General features: G+C 53.1%; 2 protein-coding genes across 2 annotated transcripts in view; one reads left to right on the top strand and one right to left on the bottom strand.

Annotated features, from left to right (window-relative positions):
- Window positions 1–3555: 3555 nt before the first annotated feature.
- On the top strand, window positions 3556–15913 carry LOC307099093 (platelet-derived growth factor receptor-like protein; the record flags this gene model as incomplete). Its single annotated transcript, XM_079770286.1, has 6 exons — window positions 3556–3613; window positions 8542–8884; window positions 9738–9889; window positions 11427–11720; window positions 12442–12581; window positions 15686–15913. The coding sequence occupies 6 exons, from the start codon at window positions 3556–3558 to the stop codon at window positions 15911–15913; spliced, it is 1215 nt and encodes a 404-aa protein (XP_079626412.1).
- Window positions 15914–16335: 422 nt separating this feature from the next.
- CCDC69 (coiled-coil domain containing 69) overlaps window positions 16336–22794 on the bottom strand; it is a 32874-nt gene continuing 26415 nt past the window's right edge. Inside the window, exons 6-9 of the mRNA XM_079770312.1 lie at window positions 22605–22706; window positions 22008–22127; window positions 19160–19257; window positions 16336–18461 (exon numbers count right to left, since the gene is read on the bottom strand). Of these exons, the coding sequence (XP_079626438.1) occupies window positions 18284–18461; window positions 19160–19257; window positions 22008–22127; window positions 22605–22706 (498 nt within the window). The 3' untranslated portion in view covers window positions 16336–18283. The remainder of the gene's footprint in view (window positions 18462–19159; window positions 19258–22007; window positions 22128–22604; window positions 22707–22794) is intronic.

The raw sequence follows: 22794 nt of genomic DNA on the forward strand, positions 1-22794 counted from the left end.
TCAGGGGAGGTCCTACCAGAACCAAGACCTACATCCGGGCATCAGAAGGCAATCCTGGGGCCCAGATCTCGAACACAGTATCTAGTGCATTATCTGGGTCCAGACATCCACAGTACTCCAGACCACCATTCTATGACCCAGAGGTCCAGCTCCTGACACAGACCTCCACTAGGGGCCCAGGACCCAGTCCTATATCCGGGCATCAAACCTACATGCGGATCCCTGACCTTCATGTGAGGATCCAGACGGCCATCCCAGTGCTCAGACCCGAAACACAGAATCCAGTCTTGTATCAGGTGGCCAGATCTTCATCCATAGTTCAGACCACCAGTCCATAACCCAGAGGTCCAACCCTGGAGCCGGAACTCCCCACAGGGACCAGACCTCCCTCTGGAGCCCAAACCGCCCACTCAGGACCCAGTCCTACATCCGGGCATCAGACTTACATCCGGGTCCCAGACATTCAAGCTGTGGCCCAGAAGTCCATCCCAGGGCCCCGACCTCCAACCCACTATCTAGTTTTTATCTGGGTCCAGACATCAACAGTAATCCAGACCACCATTCCATGATCCAGAGCTTTAGCCTGTGACCCAGACCTCCAACAGAAGCCAAGACCGCCCTCCATGCCCAGGCCTCTCACCCAGGACCAAGACCTACATCCGGGCATCAGACCAACATCCGGGTCCCAGAACTTCATGAGTGGGCCCAGAAGGCCATCCCGGGTCTGAGACCCCAACCACAGATTCCATTCTTGTATCAGTGGATCAGATCTTCATTCGTAGTCCAGACCACCAGTCCATAACCCAGAGGCCCAGCACACAGGCCAGTCCTCCCCACAGATACCAGACCTCCCTCTGGGGCCCAAACCTCCTTCCCAGGGCCCTGACCTACATCCGGGGCTCAGACTTACATCTGGGTCCCAGACCATCAGGCTGGGACCCAGAAGTCCATCCCGGGGACCGGACCTCGAACCCAGTATCTAGTCCTTTATCTGGGTCCAGACACCCACAGTCGTCCAGACCACCACCTGATGATCCAGAGGTTTAGACCTTGAGCCATACCTCCCTCCAGGGCCCAGACCTTTCTCTGGGCCCGAACTGACCTCCCAGAACCCAGACCTACATTGGGGCATCAGACCTACATCCAGGTCCCAGATCTTCATGTGAGGACCCAGAAGGCTATCCAGGGTCCCAGACCCCAAACACGGAATCCATTCTTTTATCAGGGGGTCAGACCTTCACCCATAGTCCAGACCACCAGTCTATAACCCAGCCCTTGAGCCAGAACTCCTCCAGGGACCTGACCTCTCTCTGGGGCCCAAACCGCCCTCCAGGAACTTGAACTATCCAGGGCTCAGCCCTACATCCGGGTTCCAGATCGTCAGGCTCGGGCCCAGAAGTCCATCCCGGGGACCAGACCTCGAACCCATTATCTAATCCTTTATCTGGGTCCAGATATCCACAGTAGTCCAGACCACCATTCCATGATCCAGAGGTTTAGACCTTGAGCCATATCTTCCTCCAGGGCCCAGACCATTCTGTGGGGCCCGAACCACCCTCCCAGGACCCTGACCTACATCTGGGGTTCAGACCTACATCCGGGTCCCAGACCTTCATGTGAGGACCAGAAGGCCATCCCAGGTCCCAGACCCCAAACACAGCATTCAGTCTTGTATCAGGGGGCCAGATCTTCGTCCATAATCCAGACCACCAGACCATAACCCACAGGTCCAGTCCTAGAGCCAGACCTTCCCCCACAGCCCAGACCTCCCTCCTGCGCCCAAACAACCCTCCCAGGACTCAGACCTTCATCCATGGCTCAGACGTACATCTGGGCCCCTGACCTTCATGCTGGGGCCCAGATCTCGAACCCAGTATCCAGTCCTCGATCAGCGTCCTGACCTCCACAGTAGTTCAGACCACCATTCCATGACCCTGATGTCCAGCCCCTGACCCAGAACTCCACCCGGGTCCCAGAGCTCCCTCCAGTACCCAGACCTCTTTCCCAGGACCAGACCTCCATAGATTTCTCAGACCTACATCCGGGTCCCAGACTTTCAGTCCAGGGCACAGAAGTCCATCCCGGGGCCCAGTCCTCTAACCCGGTATCCAGTGCTTTATCGGGGTCCAGACATCCACAGTAGTCTAGATCACCATTCCATGACCCAGAGGTCCAACCCCTGACCCAGACCTCCTCCCTGCCCCAGACCGCCCTCCAGTGCCAAGACCGCCCTCCCTGGACCTATACCTCCATCAGGGGCTCAGACCTACAAAATGGTTTCTGACCTTCATGTGGGGAGAGGGTCTAAGCCGCAGTCTGGCCTCCCTCTGCAGGAGGTGACGGGGTAGATGAGGGGAAGGCTTCACCCCCATCACCCCCGCTGCTGCTGCCTGCCCTAGGCCCTTGCTTCTTAGCGCTGGCCCTGCCCCCGCCCACTGGTGGGTGGTGGGCGATCTGGGGCCAGGCCGGCTAGGGGAGGGGCTGTGGGAGGTTGTGGCACAGCATATCGCACCCTGTCCAGCCTCTGTGGAGCCATGGCGCCAAAACTGGGCCCGCGCCGCTGCCTCTGTGGCTGCCTCTCCGGAAGGGGGAACACTGGGACCGGACCGCGCTGCCCCCTCTCCTGCTGCCTCTGAGGAAGGAGCCACGGTGCCGGACCAGCCTGTGCACCGTGGCCTCTCCCGATCCGCCAGCCCTTGGTCCTCGCAGACGCTGTGGCTTTGTCAGGAAGGACATCTGGAAGACGTCCGGTCTAATTAGCATATTACCCTTTTATTAGTATAGATTATTTACTTAAGTAAAATTATTTTTTAGAAATACCAGTCTTCAGAGCAAGGCTGACAAACTTTTTTGGCAGAGGCACAGGCAGGAGAGAGTTTGGGCTCTGTGGGCCATGTGTCACTGTCACAGTTGCTCCATTCTGCCGTCGTGGTGCAAAAGCAGCCCAGACAGCACACATGAGCGTGAGTGTGGCCATGTTCCAACACAACTTTATTTTTGGACACTGAGACTTGAATTTCCTATAATTTTCATGTGTCACCAATTTTTTTTTTAACCATTAAAAAACATTCAAACCATTCTTAGCTCCCAGGCTATGCAAAAGCCAGTGGCCAACAGATGTGGCCCAGGGGCGGTAGCCAAGCCCTGCTTTAAGTCCAGTTCAAGCTCCACCTCCCTTCTCTCCATACTCACCTATTTTGTCCTCAAATCTTCCTGTCCTCTTCCTCCATGGCCCTCCCGTGACCTTCATGGCCCCTCCAGCTGCCTCCCAGCTCCGCCTGTCTGGCCTTGGGGACCCTCATCTCCTGGCGGCAGGACTGTTTTTTCCTGAGCAGGGCTCTGAATAGCTCCATTCACCTTGGCGAGGGGGAGCCCAGAGGAAGGAATTTTGTTTGGAGTCCTAGAGAAGCCGGGACTCGAGACCTTGATTTGCCTTTGAAATCAGGTCCCTTCCCCAGGGGTCCCTTGCTACTACTTCCCCTGCTCACACCTTGCCAGCCCCAACAGTCTGTTCCCTGCAGCTCCTACGGCCACATCAGCTCCAGGTCGCTCACCATGGACCTCAGAACCCTCTGCTTCCTGTCCTGTTGCCTGGTCATCTGTGTCCTTTCAGGTATGGACCTCTCCTTCCTTCTTGGCAAATAACTTGGACTCCCCCAGGGTGTCCAGAGACCCCGCCTGCCTCTTCCGTCCAGGGAGTGCCCGGTCACAGCATGGGGCAGGGGAGTGAGGCTGGAACCCTGGTGTCAGGAGGCTGAGATCTAGGCTCAGCTCCTCCACTCACTGTCTGTGCTACCTTGGCTGGGTCCTGCCACCTCTGGGAGCTCAGCTTCTTCATCTGAGCAATGACAAGGATGGGCTGTGGGACCTTCCAGAGCCAACAGGCCTCTCTGATCTGAAAGCCAGGGGCTATTCGTTTAAGTCTAATACTGACTTAGATTCCTGGGTGGTTCTAGTGTGCCGAGCTCTGAAATTTGAAAGGTACAAATCCTGGCTCCTCCGCTCGCTCACTGGCAAGATTTCATAAAACAGTCTCTAAGACTCAGTTTATTCAGGAGTAAAGTAGCGATAACAGTAATCTTAAAATTGTAGAGTGGTTTTGAGGACTAAATGACATAATGTATATAAACGTTTGGCCTGGAGCCTCGCATGTAAATACTCAACAAGTGGTAGCAATGTTATAAAGACCCCTGATTAAAGCGGGCCAATCCAAGATTATATAATTCTAAAAGTCAGAGTGATTATTTCTAGGTTCTTTGACTCTAGGAGTCTATATTTTGCTCACAAAGAGCAGCAGTTGGAGGGCTCCATCAGGGGCACAGCCTGAAAGATTCTAGCCCAGAACCTAATAGAAGACAGATCCTTAGGGGAGGCGGAGGCCCCAGGGAGACTCTTCCGCCATCTCTCCACTTCCAGCCGTCCCCGGAAGAGTTGGGACTGGAATAATCTCTGCAAGAGAAGAGCTGGGTTTGGCACAGGATTTGAAGAGATGCTGTCATCCCAGACTTCCTCTTCCAGATGCTGCCTGGCCACTGGCAATATCCCCACGTGGTGCTATCAGATGTTACTTAGGGAGCTTCAGATGGGAGGGAAGGAGTGGGCATCTTCCTGGTAACAAAGGAGCGGTTTAGCAAAGGGTTGATGGTCGACATTGGAGGGTTATTTGAAGGAGGAGGAGTTGGGGGTGGGGACAGATTCTAGAGGTGATGTGATCTCAGACATTTAGAACAAGGGCACTGAGAAGGCTCCTTGAGAGTCATCTAGACAAGTTTTTATAAAGCTATGCTCTATGGAAGTAATTCTGTTGTCTATTGCCTGCCTTGGGGTGGGAGAGAGAGGGGGGGAATAGTGGTTGAAAAGCTGGATGGGTGGGTTTCCAAACTCTACCCCCTTCTACCAGAACAACCCTATTATTCTGCTTTATCATTGGCCTTTCTTTGATTTTAGAGAGGAAAGGGCAGGGAGAGAGAGAGATAGAAACATCAGTGATGAGAGAGAATCATTGATCGGCTGCCTCCTACACGCTCCCTACTGGGGATCGAGCCCACAACCCAGGCATGTGCCCTTGACTGGAATCGAATCCACAGGCCGATGCTCTATGCACTGAGCCAAACCAGCTAGGGCTATCATTGGCCCTTCAATATTTCAAGAGAGGGTTCTGCTATCTAGACTTTACCTATTGATTGGTTTGCTTTTAAACTTGAAAAGCTCTGGTTTAGCCGAACCTCTTTGTTTTATAAATGCAAAAACGGAGACCTAGACACGTGGTAGCATCAGATAGAATCCCTGGGCAAACCATGGGACCCTCGTTTCCTCATCTGCAGGCTTTGTGAGTGTTAGATAAGATAATGCACAGAGAGCACTCGGCACAGTGCCTAGGGGCCCAACAATTTTTAGTTAATGACCATTATCATCATCATCAGATGCTGAAATAAAACTTGCCATCTTCCTGCAGTTTGCCCAAGTGACCTGTTGCCTTGGCAAGCCCAAAGCTGTAGACATCGTGTGACGGCTCCTCGAGGGCCCCTCCCAATGTGGTCTCATAGCCCTCAGTCCTGGAATGTGTTTGCAGCCCCCTGCCATTAGGGCTTGTGGTGGGCCCTGTCGGGTCTGCCAGGACAGCCCCAGCTCTGGGAGCCACCCAAACCCAGCCCTCGGCCAGATATATTCTGGTTTAATATATGTGATACAGACATACCTTGGAGTTATTGCACATTCCATTCAGACCACCATAAATGAAGCGAGTATAGCAATACAGTGAGTGGTAATCTTCTTGCTGGTGAGGGTTTTGCCTTCAGGTTGTAAAAAAAACAACAACACAACATCTGGGAAGCACAATAGAGTGAAGTGCCATAAAACGAGGTGCACCCTAGTCCTGCAAGGCAGGCGTTCTTGTTCTCATTTTCTAAATGAAGAAAGTGTGGCTCAAGGAAATCAAGTGACTTGGCCAAGGTCACACAGCTAATTTGTAGCAGAACAAAGATGGAGAGCCCAGACCACTGGCTCTGAAGTCCGTGTTCCATCAGCCGGTCCAGGCTCACCATCCCTTCTCTGGAGTGGCCTAGATACGTACCCCCGAGAATCTTTGTGTTTGGATGCCAGACTTCAGTGTTCTAGGTCACCTCGTTCATATGTTGAGCCCAGCTGTTCTCTCTGAGGCTTCGTTTCTCAGCCTGTAAAAAGGAGTAAGAAATGCTCCCTGGGCAGCCTTTGGGGCCTATGGCTAAGATTAAACCAGAATGTGTGTGTGTGTGTGTGTGTGTGTGTGTGTGTGTGTGTGTATGTGTGTGTGTGTGTATGTATGTGGAGGGTGGGGGAGGAATTCTCTGTGAACTGTTAAGTGCTCTTCCCAGGTAAGGGACTCAGAATAAAGCTCCCCTGAACTACCAGAACTTCTTAAAATTATTGAAACACCCTTTCCTTCTAAGGTGGGGCAGGGCCCCCAGGGTAGATGTCCCCATTAGGGACACCAGGGAGACCTTTTACCTTGTTGTGTAATAATAGAAAAATTGGATTTTGGTCTTTGCCCCCAGTGCCGGCACAGAGCTCCTACAAACCCTTACAGTTTTCTCAGTGATAAGAGCATAGGAGCGTCTTTTGTTCTAATACTTGGTCTTTGACCTGCCTCGATTCCTGACTCAGAGTTCCTGATTCTCCTGGAATTTCCTGTGTGATAGGAGGGTCTTTTGTCCTAAGGAGGTGACTCTTGGAGGGCTGCTGGATAGCTTCAGGATGGGACAGGCCACCAGACAGAAAGACCAAAGAAGCTTGGAATTTCAGCCCCACCCCCACCCTGTGGGAAGCGGAGACGGGTAGAGATTGAGTTAATGATGGATGGCGCCTGTGTGGGGAAGCCTCCAGAGGATGGGTGGGAGAACTTCTGGGCTGCTGAGCAGGTGGAGGGGCTGGAGCGTGTGCACCTGACGAGACCACGGAAGCCCTGCGCTCCTTCCACATACCTGGCCCTGTGTGTCTCTCCCATCTGGGTGGTTACATGTATCCTTTATCATTTCTCTTTATAATCAACTGGAAAACGTGTTTGCCTGAGTCCTGTGAGTCATTCTAGCAAATCGGACCCCAGGAGAGGAGTGTGGGATTCCCTATTTATAGCCTGTCAGTTAGAAGCACAGGTGACAACGTGGGACTTGAGACTGAGCTCTGAAGTGGGAGGGGAGGGGCAGGCTTGTGGGATTGAGCCCTTAACCTGCGGGGTCCTCGCTGCGTAGATAGTGTCCGAATTGATTTAAGCTGTAGGACACCAGTGTGTCGCAGAGAATAATATGTACTTTGCAGCATTAAGAGGATGAAATAAGAAAATGTATATAAAGGGGCTAGTACTGTTTCAGAAACGCTGTAGACTCTGTCAACAGTAGCTATTGGTATTATTAAATACTGAGCTCCCCATCACTAGACATATCTACTAGTAAGTGCATATTAAGCGACCTCTTTTGGAGCATGCTTAAGAAGGCGTTCAAATATTGGTGGCAAGTTGGAAAAGAAAATGTGTTATGTTCCCTTGCATAGCCCACCAGCAGTGTCACTTCTAAAAAATTCATTCTCAATAAACAATCTGAGTAAAGCTGTATGTATAAGATGATTATTGCAAAATTGTTTATTTTGGCCCTGACCGGTTTGGCTTAGTGCATAGAGCGTCGGCCTGCGGACTCAAGGGTCCCAGGTTCGATTCCGGTCAAGGGCATGTACCTTAGTTGCGGGCACATCCCCAGTAGGAGGTGTGCAAGAGGCAGCTGATCGATGTTTCTCTGTCATCGATGTTTCTAACTCTCTATCTCTCTCTCTTCCTCTCTGTAAAAAATCAATAAAATATATTTTTTAAAAATTGTTTATTTTGGATAAGAATGTAAAAAAACAAATACCCAACAATGAAAAAAATAAATCATGAAATCCCTACCATGAAATCACAAACAAGTCATTAAAAATGTTGGTGTACAGCCCTGGATGGTGTGCTCAGTGGTTTGGGCACCATCCCATGCACTGAAGGTTGCTTGTTCAATTCCCAGTCAGGCACATGCCCAGGTTTCAGGCTGGATCTCTGGTAGTGGGTGTGCAGGAGGCAACTGATAGATGTTGCTCTCACATGGATGTTTCTCTCTCACTCTCAAAATCAATAAAAATTTTTTAAAAATGTTGGTGTATATGTGTTTGCCATGGAATAGTAATCAAAACATATCACTAAGTGAAAATTCAGATTAAAGATATGTATTATATTATTTCATTTTATTTTTAACAAAATAGTTATTTAAAATACTTGCATTAAAATAGCCTTGAGGAAATGTGCTTCAAACATTCATGGTGCTTATCTCTGGATGGTAATTTTTGGGGGCAATTTTAATATTTTTCTTGGTTTGTCTGTATTTTATGTTTTTTTCCCTAAAGAGGGACAATGACTTGTGCAATAGTAATAAGTGTACAAGGTCCTCACAGAACTCTGAGATCAGTCAACTACTGGGGTGAGGAAAGGACAGAAGTGGAGGCGAATGGTGAAGGCTGGTGACCCCAGACTACCCTGTCTTCCTGCAGCTGAAATCCAGGAGCGTGGCAGAGCTCCACAGGCTCAGAAAAAGAAGGACAGCAAAGCAGCCAGGCCTGGGGGCGTGAAGCCCTCAGGAGCCTCCGGCAGGAGAAAACCCAAGTCAGAGCGGAGACAGCAGCCCCTGCAGAAGAAGACTCCTGTGGAGGCTGCAGCTCCCAGCGCCCCCGCCCCCTCCATCCTGACCCAGGTGTTAGGGAGGGGCCGCTTCCAGAAGGTGGGGGACTCTCTGAGCCTGCGGGCTGGGGAGCCCCTGGAGCTGCGCTGCCGGGGAAAGGTGGTCCACTGGAGGGTGCCTGTGTACCTGGAAGAGGAGGGTGAGGGCCGCCTCAGGTATGGGGAGGAGGAACTCCTGCCACAGCCTGAACGGGTGCAGGGTGGCTCAGAGGATGCTGGGTAGCGGTTTACAAGCACTTAAACCGTTTTCATAGGGATTGAGATGGCCCAGGACCCACCCTGGGCATCCCATTATGTACAACTGCAGGCACCTAAAAGAAACAGTAGGATGGGCTCGCAAGACCCATCAGATGCAGGGAGAGGCTTCACAGAATGGACACTTGGCTTCCCACAATTCTGGGAAGTCAGTTCTGGGGGCAGCAAATGGTGCCCGTAGGGAGAAAGGTGGCCGAGGCACAGCAAAAGAGGCCGACAGTCCAGCTGGCGGCCACCCTTCTGTCAGGGGCGCGCCTCGGGAAGCCAGAAAGAAGGACCAAGTTGGCCCGGCCAGCACTCCCCACTCAAGTCCAGAAGAAAACCGGGCAGAGGCTGGGATACAGAACTAGGTTCAGAAGGGTTGCCTACTGTTTCTCAGTTTAGGTTCTTAAAATGAGATCTCCGGGGACTCGGCCTCTTTTAGCAGGTGGAGGCGGCTAGAGGGCAATTGCTGCCCTGAGCCAAGGGCCACAGGAGAGCCAAGGAGCGCAAAGGTGTTTGGGGGATACCCGGTGTGGGCCTGGTCCGTGGGGAACAGATGTCCCAATTGGAAGTTGCGTGTGGGATAGGCGAGCCAATCAGAAACTGTGGGTGGGGCCAGTACAAACCCTGCCAGCTCCATTGGGGAAGGGGAGCTGGGTGGTCGAGTGATGACAGTTGGGGAGGGGGACTGTCGACCAACCAAATGCTGCCACTAAGTGTGCCAAGCCACCCCTCCCCCGCCCCTCTCCTGCCCCCACCGACGGCCTTTCAGAATCAAGCACTTCAGCCAGCATAGCCGGTTGCAGCTGGTGAACTCCACGGGCGCGGACACGGGGGAATACAGCTGCTGGGCCCGAGACTGCCGGGATGCCGCCTGCACGGAGGGCGAGGACCGCCAGGGGAGGACCTTCATCTTCTTCACAGGTGCCCTGGGGCCGGGTCTCCAAGAACCGCCGTCCGAGAAAACCCTCCAAACATAACTGTCTTAAGTCTTTCCCCTTCGTCCCACCTGTACAATGAGGGAATTGCGCGAGTGGTCTCCAAGATCCTACCTGTGACATTCTGGGGTTCCATGGCTAATTCCATGGAGAGCTGAGGAGCCCTACTTTGTCCCACCAAGGAAACAGACGACGCCCCTAGAATCAGCTGAGTTTCCCTTACTCAAATCCAACCATAACAGTAATGATTACCCAACCTAGAGGTCCTTGACCCTGACTCGGTGTCACCTGGAAACATCTTAAAAAAACACAGGTTTCTGGGCGCCATGCCAATTCAGGCCGGGTGAAGTCTGGAACCCTGGAATGCCAACATTGGGAAGACTTGGGAGCCAGCAGTCAGTGCTTCCCAAGTCTGGTTGCCCACTAGGGTCCCCTGTGGAACTTTAAACCGACTGATTCTCTCCCCCGCCCCCAGCAAGGTTCTGATTTACTTGGCCTGGGGGTGGTGCCCAGGACTTGGTTATTTTAAAATCACTTCAGGTGATTCTGATGTTCAGCCAAAGTTAACCATTGCCTTTGTCTCACCCTAGAGCGGTTTCATCCAATACAGATGCCACTAAATCGATGTGGCTATTTAAATCTAAATTAATGAACATGAAATAAAGTTTAAAGTTCAGTTCCTCAGTTGCACGAGCTACATTTGAAATGCCTGTGGCTAGAGGCGACATGTGACAGCACGGAGGCAGAACATTTCCATCCTGACAGAAAGTTCTATTGGACGGCACTGCTCTAGAAAGCTGGTCCCCAGGCAACTCCTACTCACTGCACCATTGTGCACCCAAGAATGTGGCCTGAGACTATGTTGCTAAAGGTACCTTGAAAGAGTTTAATGAATATGTGCCTCTCACAGGCCTGGTGCCTCATATCCAGTATCCCATTTGCTTCTTATCAGCTCTGCAAAGTAGGCCATAATCTAAGGTGACCAGATCGTCCCGCTTTTGGCGGGACAAGTTGTTAAAAATCGGGACTGTCCCGCCAAAAGCGGGACGATCTGGTCACCTTACCATAATCGCTCCTACTTGACATGTAAGAAGAACCAAGGCTCAGAAGGAGAAAGTGATTTGCTTAAGATCCCACGGTGAGAGGGTGGCAGGATTGGGAATCCAACCAGAAACCTCAACTTCAAGTTCAGTACTTCCTATAATACTTTTCACATAGAAGGACCTTTAGAGACCAAGCCATCTGAGCCCCACGTTGTACAAATGAAGACACTAAAGACCAGAGAGGGATTTGTTTAAGATGCACGGCCAGCTAATGACAAAGGCTTGAACTAGCAGGCTGGTCTTCAGCTCCCAGTCCAGAACTCCTTACCAGTGAGGAAAGAACATGGAGAATAGAGAAGGGCAGGGAAAGTGGGATTTCAAATCCTCTCAAGGGACTTATGCTCATGAGTGATGGTAGAGCATCAGGAAACAATACATCTGTCCTAAGCTCATTCTTCTCTCTCCCTCCTTCCTTCCCAGACCCAGAAGAACTCTTTGTCCCTACAGAGAATTATTATGAGGTGGTACAGTTACGCAGTCATCAACCAGTCCTGCTTCCCTGCCAGGTGACCAACCCCCTGGCCCAGGTGACGCTGCATCGAGAGTTCCCCCCAGAGGAGGTCCCAGTGGACGGGACGGACATCTCCTTTGATGTGAAGAAGGGCTTCACCATCCACCGGCCCCGAGCTTCCTTGGCTGGCTCCCTTTTCTGCTTGGCCAGCCTAGGAGGCATGAGACAAATCTCTACCAAGTACATGCTGATCTACATCAACTGTGCGTGAGCCTAGGTCTCTGGGTGGGCAGGGCAGGGCAGGGCAGGGCATGGGAGGATATGGGAGGGATCCCTCCTTTGGGAACCTCAGGTTTGGAATCTGTGGATTAGCTCTAAACCACCAACCACGTTTTCACAACACTCCGTGTATTCAACCATCTTGTCCAGAAATAACCAGGCAATTAGCTATTGAGCTAGCCTGTATCAGTTCAGCCTTTCTGTCCACCCACGTATTCTTTTTAAAAAAATATATATTTTATTGGCTTTAGAGAGGAAGGGAGAGGGAGAGAGAGATAGAAACATCAATGATAAGAGAATCATTGATTGGCTGCCTCCTGCACGCCCCCTACTGGGGATCTAGCCCACAACCCAGGCATGTGCCCTTGGCAGGAATTGAACCTGGGACCCTTCAGTCCCCAGGCCAACGCTCTATCCATTGAGCCAAACCAGTTAGGGCAACCCCACTTATTCTTAATCAAGTCACATTATTCATCCATCCTCCCTTCATTCAACCGTTCCATTCACCCATCTTCCATCAGATTAACTGTTCCATCATCTACCCATCCTCTATTAATTCATTACAATCATTCACACATCCTCTATGAACTCAACCACCTCAACCATTCATCCTCTATCAATTTAACCATTTTAACCATCCATTCAATCATTATAACAATCAATTCAACATGTTTGTCCCCATTTCTCCAATCTTCTCCATGGCAGACCCATCATTGCCCCCCAAACCCACCATCCAAGCTTCAACAACATCGGTCCTACTGGGAGAGAACTTCAGTGTGACCTGCACGGTTCTGAGTGAGCCAGAGATTGCTGTGGACTTCCGATGGGAATATCCGGGGCAGAAGGTAAGCAGAGGATGAAAATATGTGTGTATGTGGTGGTGGTGGTGTGTTGGGGCAGGAGTGTGGGAGTGAAGGATTAGGACAAGGGCCAGGAGCAATCACAGCAGAGTGGAACCCCTGCTTGACTAGGAATCTGATGATCAGGGATTCTAGTCCCAACTCTGACACTTGTTTGAGTGACCTTGGGCAAGTCACTTCTCTTTTCTGGGCCTCAGTTTCCTCATCTGTCAAATGGAGCTACTTCTCGGGTTAATGTACAAAAATGTATAATGTGCCCCTTTGTTAATTTATCCAACAATAATTATTGAGCACCCACCACAAGCCAGACACTGTACTAGGTACTGCAACTATGATGATGAGTCAATAAGAGAGGGCTTCTGCTCTCTGTGAGCTCACACTTTAAACAGGAAGGGGCAGTGAATAAACATCATCATCTGGAGAACTCAAGGTGCTACATCTACAGGAAGGTGACCAGGTGGATTTAAGATAGAGCGGTCAGGATGTCTTCTCTGAGGTGACATTCAAGCTGAGGCCCAACCGGCCCAAATCACTTCAAAATGGGAGTTGAGCAGTGTCTTGCGTCTGTCTGTTTTGTATACTTTTGTATTTTTATTTCTGATAGAGGGGCTTCTTTCAACATTTCTTTGCCTGGGAAAGCTTTAATTTCTCCTTCATATCTAAAGGATAAAATCCTTGGTTGATGGTTCCCATCTTTCAATATTTTCAATATTTCCTTCCATTCCCTCCTGTCTTGTAATGCTTCTCTTGACAAAATTGGATGATAATCTAATGGGGTTTCCATTGTAGGTTACAGTCTTACTAGAGGCCCGATGCATGAAATTCATGCAAGAGTAGGCCTTCCTTCCTCTGGCTGCTGGCACTGGTTTCCCTCTGGCACCAGGGACCCAGCCTTCCCTCGCAGCCCCGACTTTGTCCAGAAGGTCGTCCATATTACGCTTTTATTGTTATAGATTCCCTGGCTGCCTTGAGAATTCTTTTGTCACTGATTTTTGACAATTTAAATACAATGCGTCTTAGAGAAGATCTTTTTGTGTGGGTATAATTATATGTTCAATTAGCTCCCTCAATTTTAAATTCTAGTTCTTTCCATAGGTTGGGAAGTTCTCATCAATTATTTTATTGAACAGGCTTCTCTTTCTTCTATTACACGTATTATCCTTAGGTTGCTCTTCCTAATGTAGTCAGTTCTTGTAGGGTGCTTTCATTTAAAAAAAAAAAACACACCAAAAACCCTCTCAGTTCTCTCTCTTCTTCCTCCTGGGTTATTCCTAGATTTCTATCTTCAAGCTCACTAATTCTCTCTTCCATCTGATCTGCTCTATTTCCAATGCTCTCTAATACATTCCCCATCTCATTTATTGAGTTATTCAACCCCAGAATTTCTGTTTGGTTCTTTTTTGTAGTTTTAATCTGTTTGGTAAAGTACTCCTTTTTATTCCTGAGCTCATACAACTGCCTTTCTGGGTTTTCTTGTATACCATTCAGTTTCCTCATAACTACCATCTTGAATTCTCTGTCATTTAAGTCACAGTCTTCCATGACTTTGAATTTGGAGACTTTTCATTTTCTTCCTGTGCATGTTACCTTGGTTGTTCATGGTATTTGATGGATTGCTTCTCTGTCTGCACATTTGAGGCAGTGAACTTTGGTTTAGATACTGTTCTGCTCTCAATTCAGCATGTTAATAGGTAGGGTACTTGCTTTTGTTTCCCAGTAGATGGTGGTACAGCACAAGTTTTTGTGTTCTCTTACCTGCACCATTAGCACCTCTGGGCTAGTGGTGGAGTAGCATCATTTAGGTTGAGGAAAATGCTGCAAACCCACCGGGATTCTCCTCTGTGACCAGCTCATCTCCGTTACATGACATGATCATTGTGGTGGGGGGATGTGGTGGGTGGTGGTGAACGGGTTTTATGAGCTCTCAGAGCTACTTTATTTTCCCCCCACTAGTGACCACTGACCCTGCTGTGTTTTTGGAGGCATCTCACTGCCTCCACTGGGCTCTGCTGAGATGGATAAGGCAGGGAGGCAAGTTCATGATCTCACATCTGCCCCTTTTACACTCCAGGCCCTACTGTGAGGGCCGCAGCTCCACTTTTCCACTGGTACCTTGCTTGCTGGAGTTGCAGCGGGCACCAAACTGCATCTGTTGCCACCGTCCCTGTCCTACCTCCCCTACTCATTCCAATGCGCCCACCTTCAGATGCCCCAATGCGTGGGTCTTTCAGGCGTGTTTGTGTGTTGAGCTAGGGATCCTCTGAGTTGCACATATCCCACTTGTAAATTCAAGGGGAGAAACAAAGGAGTCTTGTCACTCTGCCATGATGGAGATGTCACTTTAGGAACATTTAAAAGGGCTTCCTGGAAGAGCTGGAATCTGACTTGGAGGGAGGGCGGGACCCAGAAAAAAAAAAGTACTGAAGGTGAGCCCTGTCCCTAGAGGTTTTAGGACATAGATATAGTGTGTGTGTGTGGAGGGGGGGGGGAAGAGGTTGGGGGGGAGGGCGGTGTCATTCTCCCACTTGTCAAAAGTGGAAGCTGAGACCCAGTAAGAGGAAAAGGACATGCAGATGGTTGGGAGACCACGGTTTCCCTCTGCCGGCATCTCCCCAAACATTTCTCCTCGCAAAAGAGTGTTCCTAGGAAAACACTGCCTCTTGTAACCACCGCCCACTTTGGAGATTCAAAACCCACCTGCACACGTGACAGGCGCCGTAGTCTGCGTCTCCCCAGTTTAACGTGGCTTGACTCAGTGTTTCCCAGACAACTTTGATAATGAGCCCCCCACTCCCCCGCTTTGGGGAGGGAGTGCCCACTGACATCCCCGCAGAACCAGAGTGCTGCCCACCCACCGGGGAGGTGCATGTCCGTGAGTGGGGAGGAGACCCCAGCGGCTCTCCAGGGACTTGGGGAGCTTTGCATTTCCCACAAAGAACCTGGCCTGTCAGGGGCTCTGACACTGAGCTGTGATCCTGGGCACGTCACTGCCCCTCCCCCGGAAGGACACGTGGTACCTCTTACCTGCCGGGGCCGGAGGGAGAGATGGCACTGGGAGAAGCTGGCAGGTGGTTATCTTTTTCCTGCAGATGGGCCGACCCCCCTACGTCAGCGAGTGGGCCGACGTGGTCCGCAGGGAGGGCCAGGCTCAGCAGGAGGCAGGGAGCACCCTGTACGTGGAAGAGGCCCGGGCTGGGGACGCTGGCGTCTACACCTGCCGGGCCACCAACCTTCAGGGCACTGGGACGGCCACCACCCGCGTCCGTGTGACCCGGAGGCCTCGAGTCTCCCCCGCCCCTTCCCAGCTCCCGCCCTGACTGCAGGCATCTGCGTCTGGCTCGGTGGGCAGAAGCAGGGGTAGGTAACTGTGTGAACTTTGGTGTTTTTGATGCCAAGGAGGTGCCCCCACTGGGGAGAAAGAACCTTAGCCTTCACCCCTTACGCTCTCCCATCTCTACTTTCACCCCTCACTTCACGCTCACTGCCTCACGCCCTGCCCTGCCCTGTCCTGAAAGCCAGCCTCCATTCCAACCCCAGGTGCAGGGCTGGGCAAAGCCAGGGCCAGGGGGGGGGCCCAGCACCCCCGGAGGAAGGCTAGACCCTGCTGGGCCACCCAGGCCCCAGGATTATTCCTCACAGATGCCTGCCCCTGGCAGAGGTCACCAGCAGGACCCACCTCTTCCCTCTCCCAGGAAAACACAGAGGCCAAGAGAATACTATTGTGTTTCTATTTGGCTTCCATAGCTTGTCTGCCCCAGGGTGAGGCTAAAACCACAGTGTGTCTCCTCCAGGCACCACAGGGAAACCCCCGCTCCCCACAGCCTGCCCCCTTTCCAGCCCAGCCCCTCGCATGGAAACAGGCTTTCCAAAGGGCATTCTGCAGCCGGCAGCGCTCGGAACCGCAGTCAGAGGAGGTTAGGAAACGCTGAGCACTTTGCTTCTTCCCGGGGACTCTGAAATGTATGTTAGCCCATTAAAGGTTCTGAGAAGTCCTGCAGCTGGCAGATCTGCTTCATCGGATTGAACCTGGAGTTGCTCAAATTGCTTGGCCACTAATTCTTTTCTTGGTTGTGTCCAATGAACTAGTGTATCCCAGACAGGCTTTGGGGAAAGTTACGTGAAATAGTCCGTGTATAGCTCAACTCCAGAGCTGCCCCGAGGCTCCTGGATAACCCGTCTGCCCACCGCCGGACTCCCCTAGCCCTGCGGAACCCCCAGAACTAGAAATGAACGAAGAAGGCAGTCTGGGACGATGGAGGGAAACCTTAGTTCTACTGGACTAACTTTTCCTACGAGCGGGCCCAGGGCCGGGGGGGCTGACGCTGGGGGCCTCAGGCAAGGCCCTTGGGCTCCTGTGATCTCAGTCTGCTTTGATGTTGAAGAGAGGTAAGAACCTGCTTCAGTATTTTATGCAGATTGGAGGGGGAGGTGTATCAGAAAGCATTTCATTAAAATGCTTTATGCAAGAAAGGTTGTTATTATAGCCTCCTGCTGACTGGAAGCTTCCTGAGAAGAATCTTAAATCCACAGATACCAGGGCCACCGGACTGGCCTGCCCGGGTGAGTTGCTCCAGCCACCCCTTTGCACTGGAGGGGAAGCGGAAGGCCAGGTGCTAGGGGCCTGGGGTCAGGGGTGGTAGAAGGAGTTAAGGTGCGAGCAGGAGTGAAAGAGAGACCGGAGTGGGTGGGGGCCAGAGAGAGGAAGGAGGAGAAAGACTGTCACAGACTTGATCTTCCCAGAGCCTGGGGAGCAAGAAAAAGCACAAGATGAGACCTGAATGACAGATGAGGCCCCTGTCCTGGCTCCGTGAGCCCCACTCCCCACCTAGGTTTCCTCATCTGGACAGAGAGGAGGTTCCAGCGTTGGCTGTGGAGTGATTCAGATGCACCAGACGGGCCCCGTGCCCACGTGGCCCTGAGACGGAGGACCTGGAGGGCCGAGGAGTGAGCTTTGCCTGGTCAAGGAGGGGCTCTGGCCATCAGCCCTGGCTTGACCAGACTCTGGGAGCAGGAGCAGTGGCATGTCCGATGCCCTGCCCAGACCCTGCCTTGGCTGGGTGGCCCCTGGCACTGCCAGCCCCAGGGGCCTCCATTGCCCCCTCCCAGATGCTCACCTTCCCCAGGTGAATCGTAAGGTTTGGCCCACTTCCTCCCCTGTCCCGAAGCCCCTAGCCTGACCTCCAGACAATCCTAGAACGGGACACTGCCGTGACTTAGGAGTCATTTGTCCAGTTCCCCCATCCGTTTTAGAGGAGCGGTAAACTGAGGCTGAGAGAAGGCCAGGGCAGAAGTGGGGACATCTAGGGGCAGGTTGATGGGCTGGCAGCAAAGCTGACAGGTTAAGACCAGGAGGTTGTGTCCTCTTTGTCCGATGCTCAAAGCGGCCCAGGATCCCCCCTGGGAAAAGCCTCAAAGCTCCCCGATTTGAACAGAGAGAGGGGGAGGGGCGGAAGGGCTCCTCTTGCTTGTTCCCTGGGCCAACTTGAGAGAAGGCTTCCTGGGGCCTCTGACGCCCCGTGGGTGATTCTGCGTGGCCCAAGCCCTGCGGCTCCCTGGGCACACACCCTGCTCCCATCTCTCCTGCCCTCGTCCCTCCTGGGGACAGAACGAGAGGCTCCGGCCGTCCCCTCTGAAGGTCCCGGAGAGGGAGCGGTGACACAGGTGGCATGGTGGCCCAGGCCCTGAGCCTAAGTGGCCAGGAAGGAGACCTCCGTGGGCGTGACGGAGGGCAGGGGGAAGGCGGGGGAGGCGTCGGCCCCAAGGACCCGGTACAGCAGCTCCTCCTTCTCCTGCTGCAGCTGTCGCCTCAGCTGCGACTCCTTCTCCAGCGCCTCGTGGGCGAGCAGCAGGTCCTCCGAGAGCTGCCTGTGGTGCAGACAGAGGCCAGGGTTGCCCCTCAGGGTCTCCGGTGGCTGCAGAGACCAACCCGTTCCCCTAGGACATCATCCAGAGATGGGCCACCTGCTTGCCCCAGCGTCCCCACCGCCCCATCAGGCCCCCTTGCACGCAAGAGGTGACTTGATCTGTTGACCAAGGAGCGTGGCCCTCACGGGCAGATAGCTCTGGGTTCAAATCTGCCCCATCACTGAGCTGTGTTTCCTTGGACAAGCTATTTACTCTTTTCACATGTCAGTCCCCTCATTTGTAAAATGGGAATGAGAATAACGGGACCCAGCTCTTAGAGTAATAAGGAGGATAGATGATATGTATCCATCAGATTATGTCTGACATGATATCAGCTCTAATTTACTAAGCCCTTAGGTCTGACTCATTCACGGACGTTCATTCATTCTTTGGGCCTCCTGAGCTGCTCTCAGACTGGGCTTTCCCACGATACCCCCTCAGCCAGGATGGGGACAAACAAACGGATGCTAATCAGGACCTTTGATTTAGGTTTCCAGGCAGGGTTGGTCCCTAGGGATACTGACTCCCAAGGAGGGAGGAGCCACATTCCCCGGATAGGCCCGGGCCCACCTGTCAACCCGATCCCTGGGCTTCTCTGAGACTCTCAACTGGAGGTTTTGGCAACAAGGGTGGAGGAACGGAGCCCAGGGAACAGCTACCTGGACACAACCGCCTGGTTGCGGCCTCGGACGTGGAGGTCCTCATTCTCCTGCTGGAGGGTGGTGATCTTCTCCTCCAGCATCAGGTTTTTTTCTTTCTGTAACAAATCAGAACGAGCTCAGACGGCCACCAAACAATGTGTGCCGTCACCTCCCTCTTCTCTGTGGGCCCTGAACACGCTGACTCATTCTAGGCCGAATGTTACAATTCAGGGAGCAAGAAGATGCCTTAAAAAAAATAACGCTAAGGAGTGCACAGGGGGCTGGCCGTTTTTCATTTGGCCACATGAGAACGTTACAAAAAGGATACAGCCACCACCACCTAGTATCTCCATCATTGCAGAAGAGAAAGGATATTCTTAGTTCTCCAAAAATCAGGGGATAGACTATATAGAAATAAAATGAAGTGTACCTGTTATGCTACGCCATAAAAATGGTTGGACAAAATTTAGAGGGAACATTTGAGATTAAATATCTGATTAAAATATAGGCTGTGGCACACACAGGCCAGAGACACCTTCCAGAGCCACATAATCTCTGTGCAGATCCAACCCAGGGTTCCAAGGCCTCCCTTCTCCTGCAGACACAGCCACCTGGGTCCTCAATACCTGCGGCTCCCAGGCCTGTCCCCGCTCACTCTGGCCTCCCATGTCTGTCTGGTTTTCAGCCTTCCTCAGCCCCTGCCTGACACGTGACATCTGCCAGGCCCTCCTGATTAGCCAGGCTACGCCCTGGTGTCACCCATGTGACAGCGACACGAGTAGCTAAGAAAAGTGCAGGACCCAGATAACAAGGAGCCACTGCTTAACCCAGACTGGCTACAGAGCAGTCTCAGCATGGGTGGCAGGTCAAAGCTGGTGGGGGCCTCATCCGGGTCCTACCCTCTGCACACTCCACTGAGGGGGGTCCTCCTACCCTCTGCACACTCCACTGAGTAGGGGCCTACCCTCTGCACACTCCACTGAGGAGGTCCTACCCTCTGCACACTCCACTGAGGGGGGGTCCTACCCTCTGCACACTCCACTGAGGAGGTCCTACCCTCTGCACACTCCACTGAGGGGGGTCCTACCCTCTGCATACTCCACTGAGGGGGGTCCTACCCTCTGCATACTCCACTGAGGAGGTCCTACCCTCTGTACCCTCCACTGAGGGGGGTCCTACCCTCTGCACACTCCACTGAGGAGGTCCTACCCTCTGCACCCTCCACTGAGGAGGTCCTACCCTCTGTACCCTCCACTGAGGGGGGTCCTACCCTCTGCACACTCCACTGAGGAGGTCCTACCCTCTGCACACTCCACTGAGGAGGTCCTACCCTCTGTACCCTCCACTGAGGGGGGTCCTACCCTCTGCACACTCCACTGAGGAGGTCCTACCCTCTGCACCCTCCACTGAGGAGGTCCTACCCTCTGCACACTTCACTGAGGAGGTCCTACCCTCTGCACACTCCACTGAGGAGGTCCTACCCTCTGCACACTCCACTGAGGGGGGTCCTACCCTCTGCACACTCCACTGAGGGGGGTCCTACCCTCTGCATACTCCACTGAGGGGGGTCCGACCCTCTGCATACTCCACTGAGGGGGGTCCTACCCTCTGCACACTCCACTGAGGAGGCCCTACCCTCTGCACACTCCACTGAGGAGGTCCTACCCTCTGCACACTCCACTGAGAGGGGGTCCTACCCTCTGCACACTCCACTGAGGGGGGTCCTACCCTCTGCACACTCCACTGAGGAGGTCCTACCCTCTGCACACTCCACTGAGAGGGGGTCCTACCCTCTGCACACTCCACTGAGGAGGTCCTACCCTCTGCACACTCCACTGAGGGGGGTCCTACCCTCTGCACACTCCACTGAGGGGGGTCCTACCCTCTGCACACTCCACTGAGGGGGGTCCTACCCTCTGCACACTCCACTGAGGGGGGTCCTACCCTCTGCACACTCCACTGAGGAGGTCCTACCCTCTGCACACTCCACTGAGGAGGTCCTACCCTCTGCACACTCCACTGAGGGGGGTCCTACCCTCTGCACACTCCACTGAGGGGGGTCCTACCCTCTGCACACTCCACTGAGGAGGTCCTAACCTCTGCACACTCCACTGAGGAGGTCCTACCCTCTGCACACTCCACTGAGGGGGGTCCTACCCTCTGCACACTCCACTGAGGGGGGTCCTACCCTCTGCACACTCCACTGAGGAGGTCCTACCCTCTGCACACTCCACTGAGGGGGGTCCTACCCTCTGCACACTCCACTGAGAGGGGATCCTACCCTCTGCACACTCCACTGAGGAGGTCCTACCCTCTGCACACTCCACTGAGGAGGTCCTACCCTCTGCACACTCCACTGAGGGGGGTCCTACCCTCTGCACACTCCACTGAGGGGGGTCCTACCCTCTGCACACTCCACTGAGGGGGGGGTCCTACCCTCTGCACACTCCACTGAGGGGGGTCCTACCCTCTGCACACTCCACTGAGGAGGTCCTACCCTCTGCACACTCCACTGAGGGGGGTCCTACCCTCTGCACACTCCACTGAGAGGGGGTCCTACCCTCTGCACACTCCACTGAGGAGGTCCTACCCTCTGCACACTCCACTGAGGAGGTCCTACCCTCTGCACACTCCACTGAGGGGGGTCCTACCCTCTGCACACTCCACTGAGGGGGGTCCTACCCTCTGCACACTCCACTGAGGGGGGGTCCTACCCTCTGCACACTCCACTGAGGGGGGTCCTACCCTCTGCACACTCCACTGAGGGGGGTCCTACCCTCTGCACACTCCACTGAGGAAATGCTCAGAAAGCAGAGGCCTGAGGTTGTATCCCCCTTCACCCCCCACCACCACTTCCTCCACGTACCACTGTTTCCATGAGGATCAGCCGCTTGTCCAGCTCATGAATACGCTCATTCTTCATCTCAATGACAAAGTGCAAGCTCTCCAGCTCCTGCTCCCAGAACTGACTGGGGCTCCCGTAATCCTAGACAGGGACATGAGTGGCTTCATCAGACCAGCAGGTAGAGGGCACGCGCTATCTCCCTCCTCCCCATTCTGCCTCCAACTCATGGTTTGACTTACAGAAGTCTCCTCCCTTTCCTGGCCCATGGGAAGTGCTTAACATGCTCATTCTATCCCAATAACATCCCTTGAGACATCACAGATGAGGAAACCGTGGCTCAGACAGGTTAAGTTGCTGTGCTAAGTGGTCGGTTTGCTGTTTGCACCTAATTCTCCCTGAATCCAGAGCCTGAGCATTTTACTAACCCACATGCGTCTCTCTGAGCCTTGCTTCCCCCGCCCCTGTGACACGGGGACCCTGTTTCTTCCAGTCCCTTGTGAAGAGAAGAATGTCAAGTCTGATCCCTGTCCTTGCAGAGGGCTTGGCCTTTTCTGTGGCCCAGACCTTGACCTCCCTGGAGATCCCAGAAGGAAAGGGCCCAGGTGTACGGCCACCCACCTGGATGTGCTTCTTATAGTCTCGGCTCAGGATGGACTCCTCCACCCTCTTCATCTTGGCCTGGAAGGCCTCCAGCTGGGAGCTCAGTCCATCGATGGTCTCCTGGAGCAGGAGCAATGATCAACGCCTGGCTCACAGAGGCAGTGGGTGACTTCTCCACCTCCCCGAGAGGGACCCGTTCGGGATCCTC

The sequence above is a fragment of the Cnephaeus nilssonii genome (assembly GCF_951640355.1).
Source record: "Cnephaeus nilssonii genome assembly, chromosome: 5".
NCBI classification, from domain to species: Eukaryota; Metazoa; Chordata; class Mammalia; order Chiroptera; family Vespertilionidae; genus Cnephaeus; species Cnephaeus nilssonii.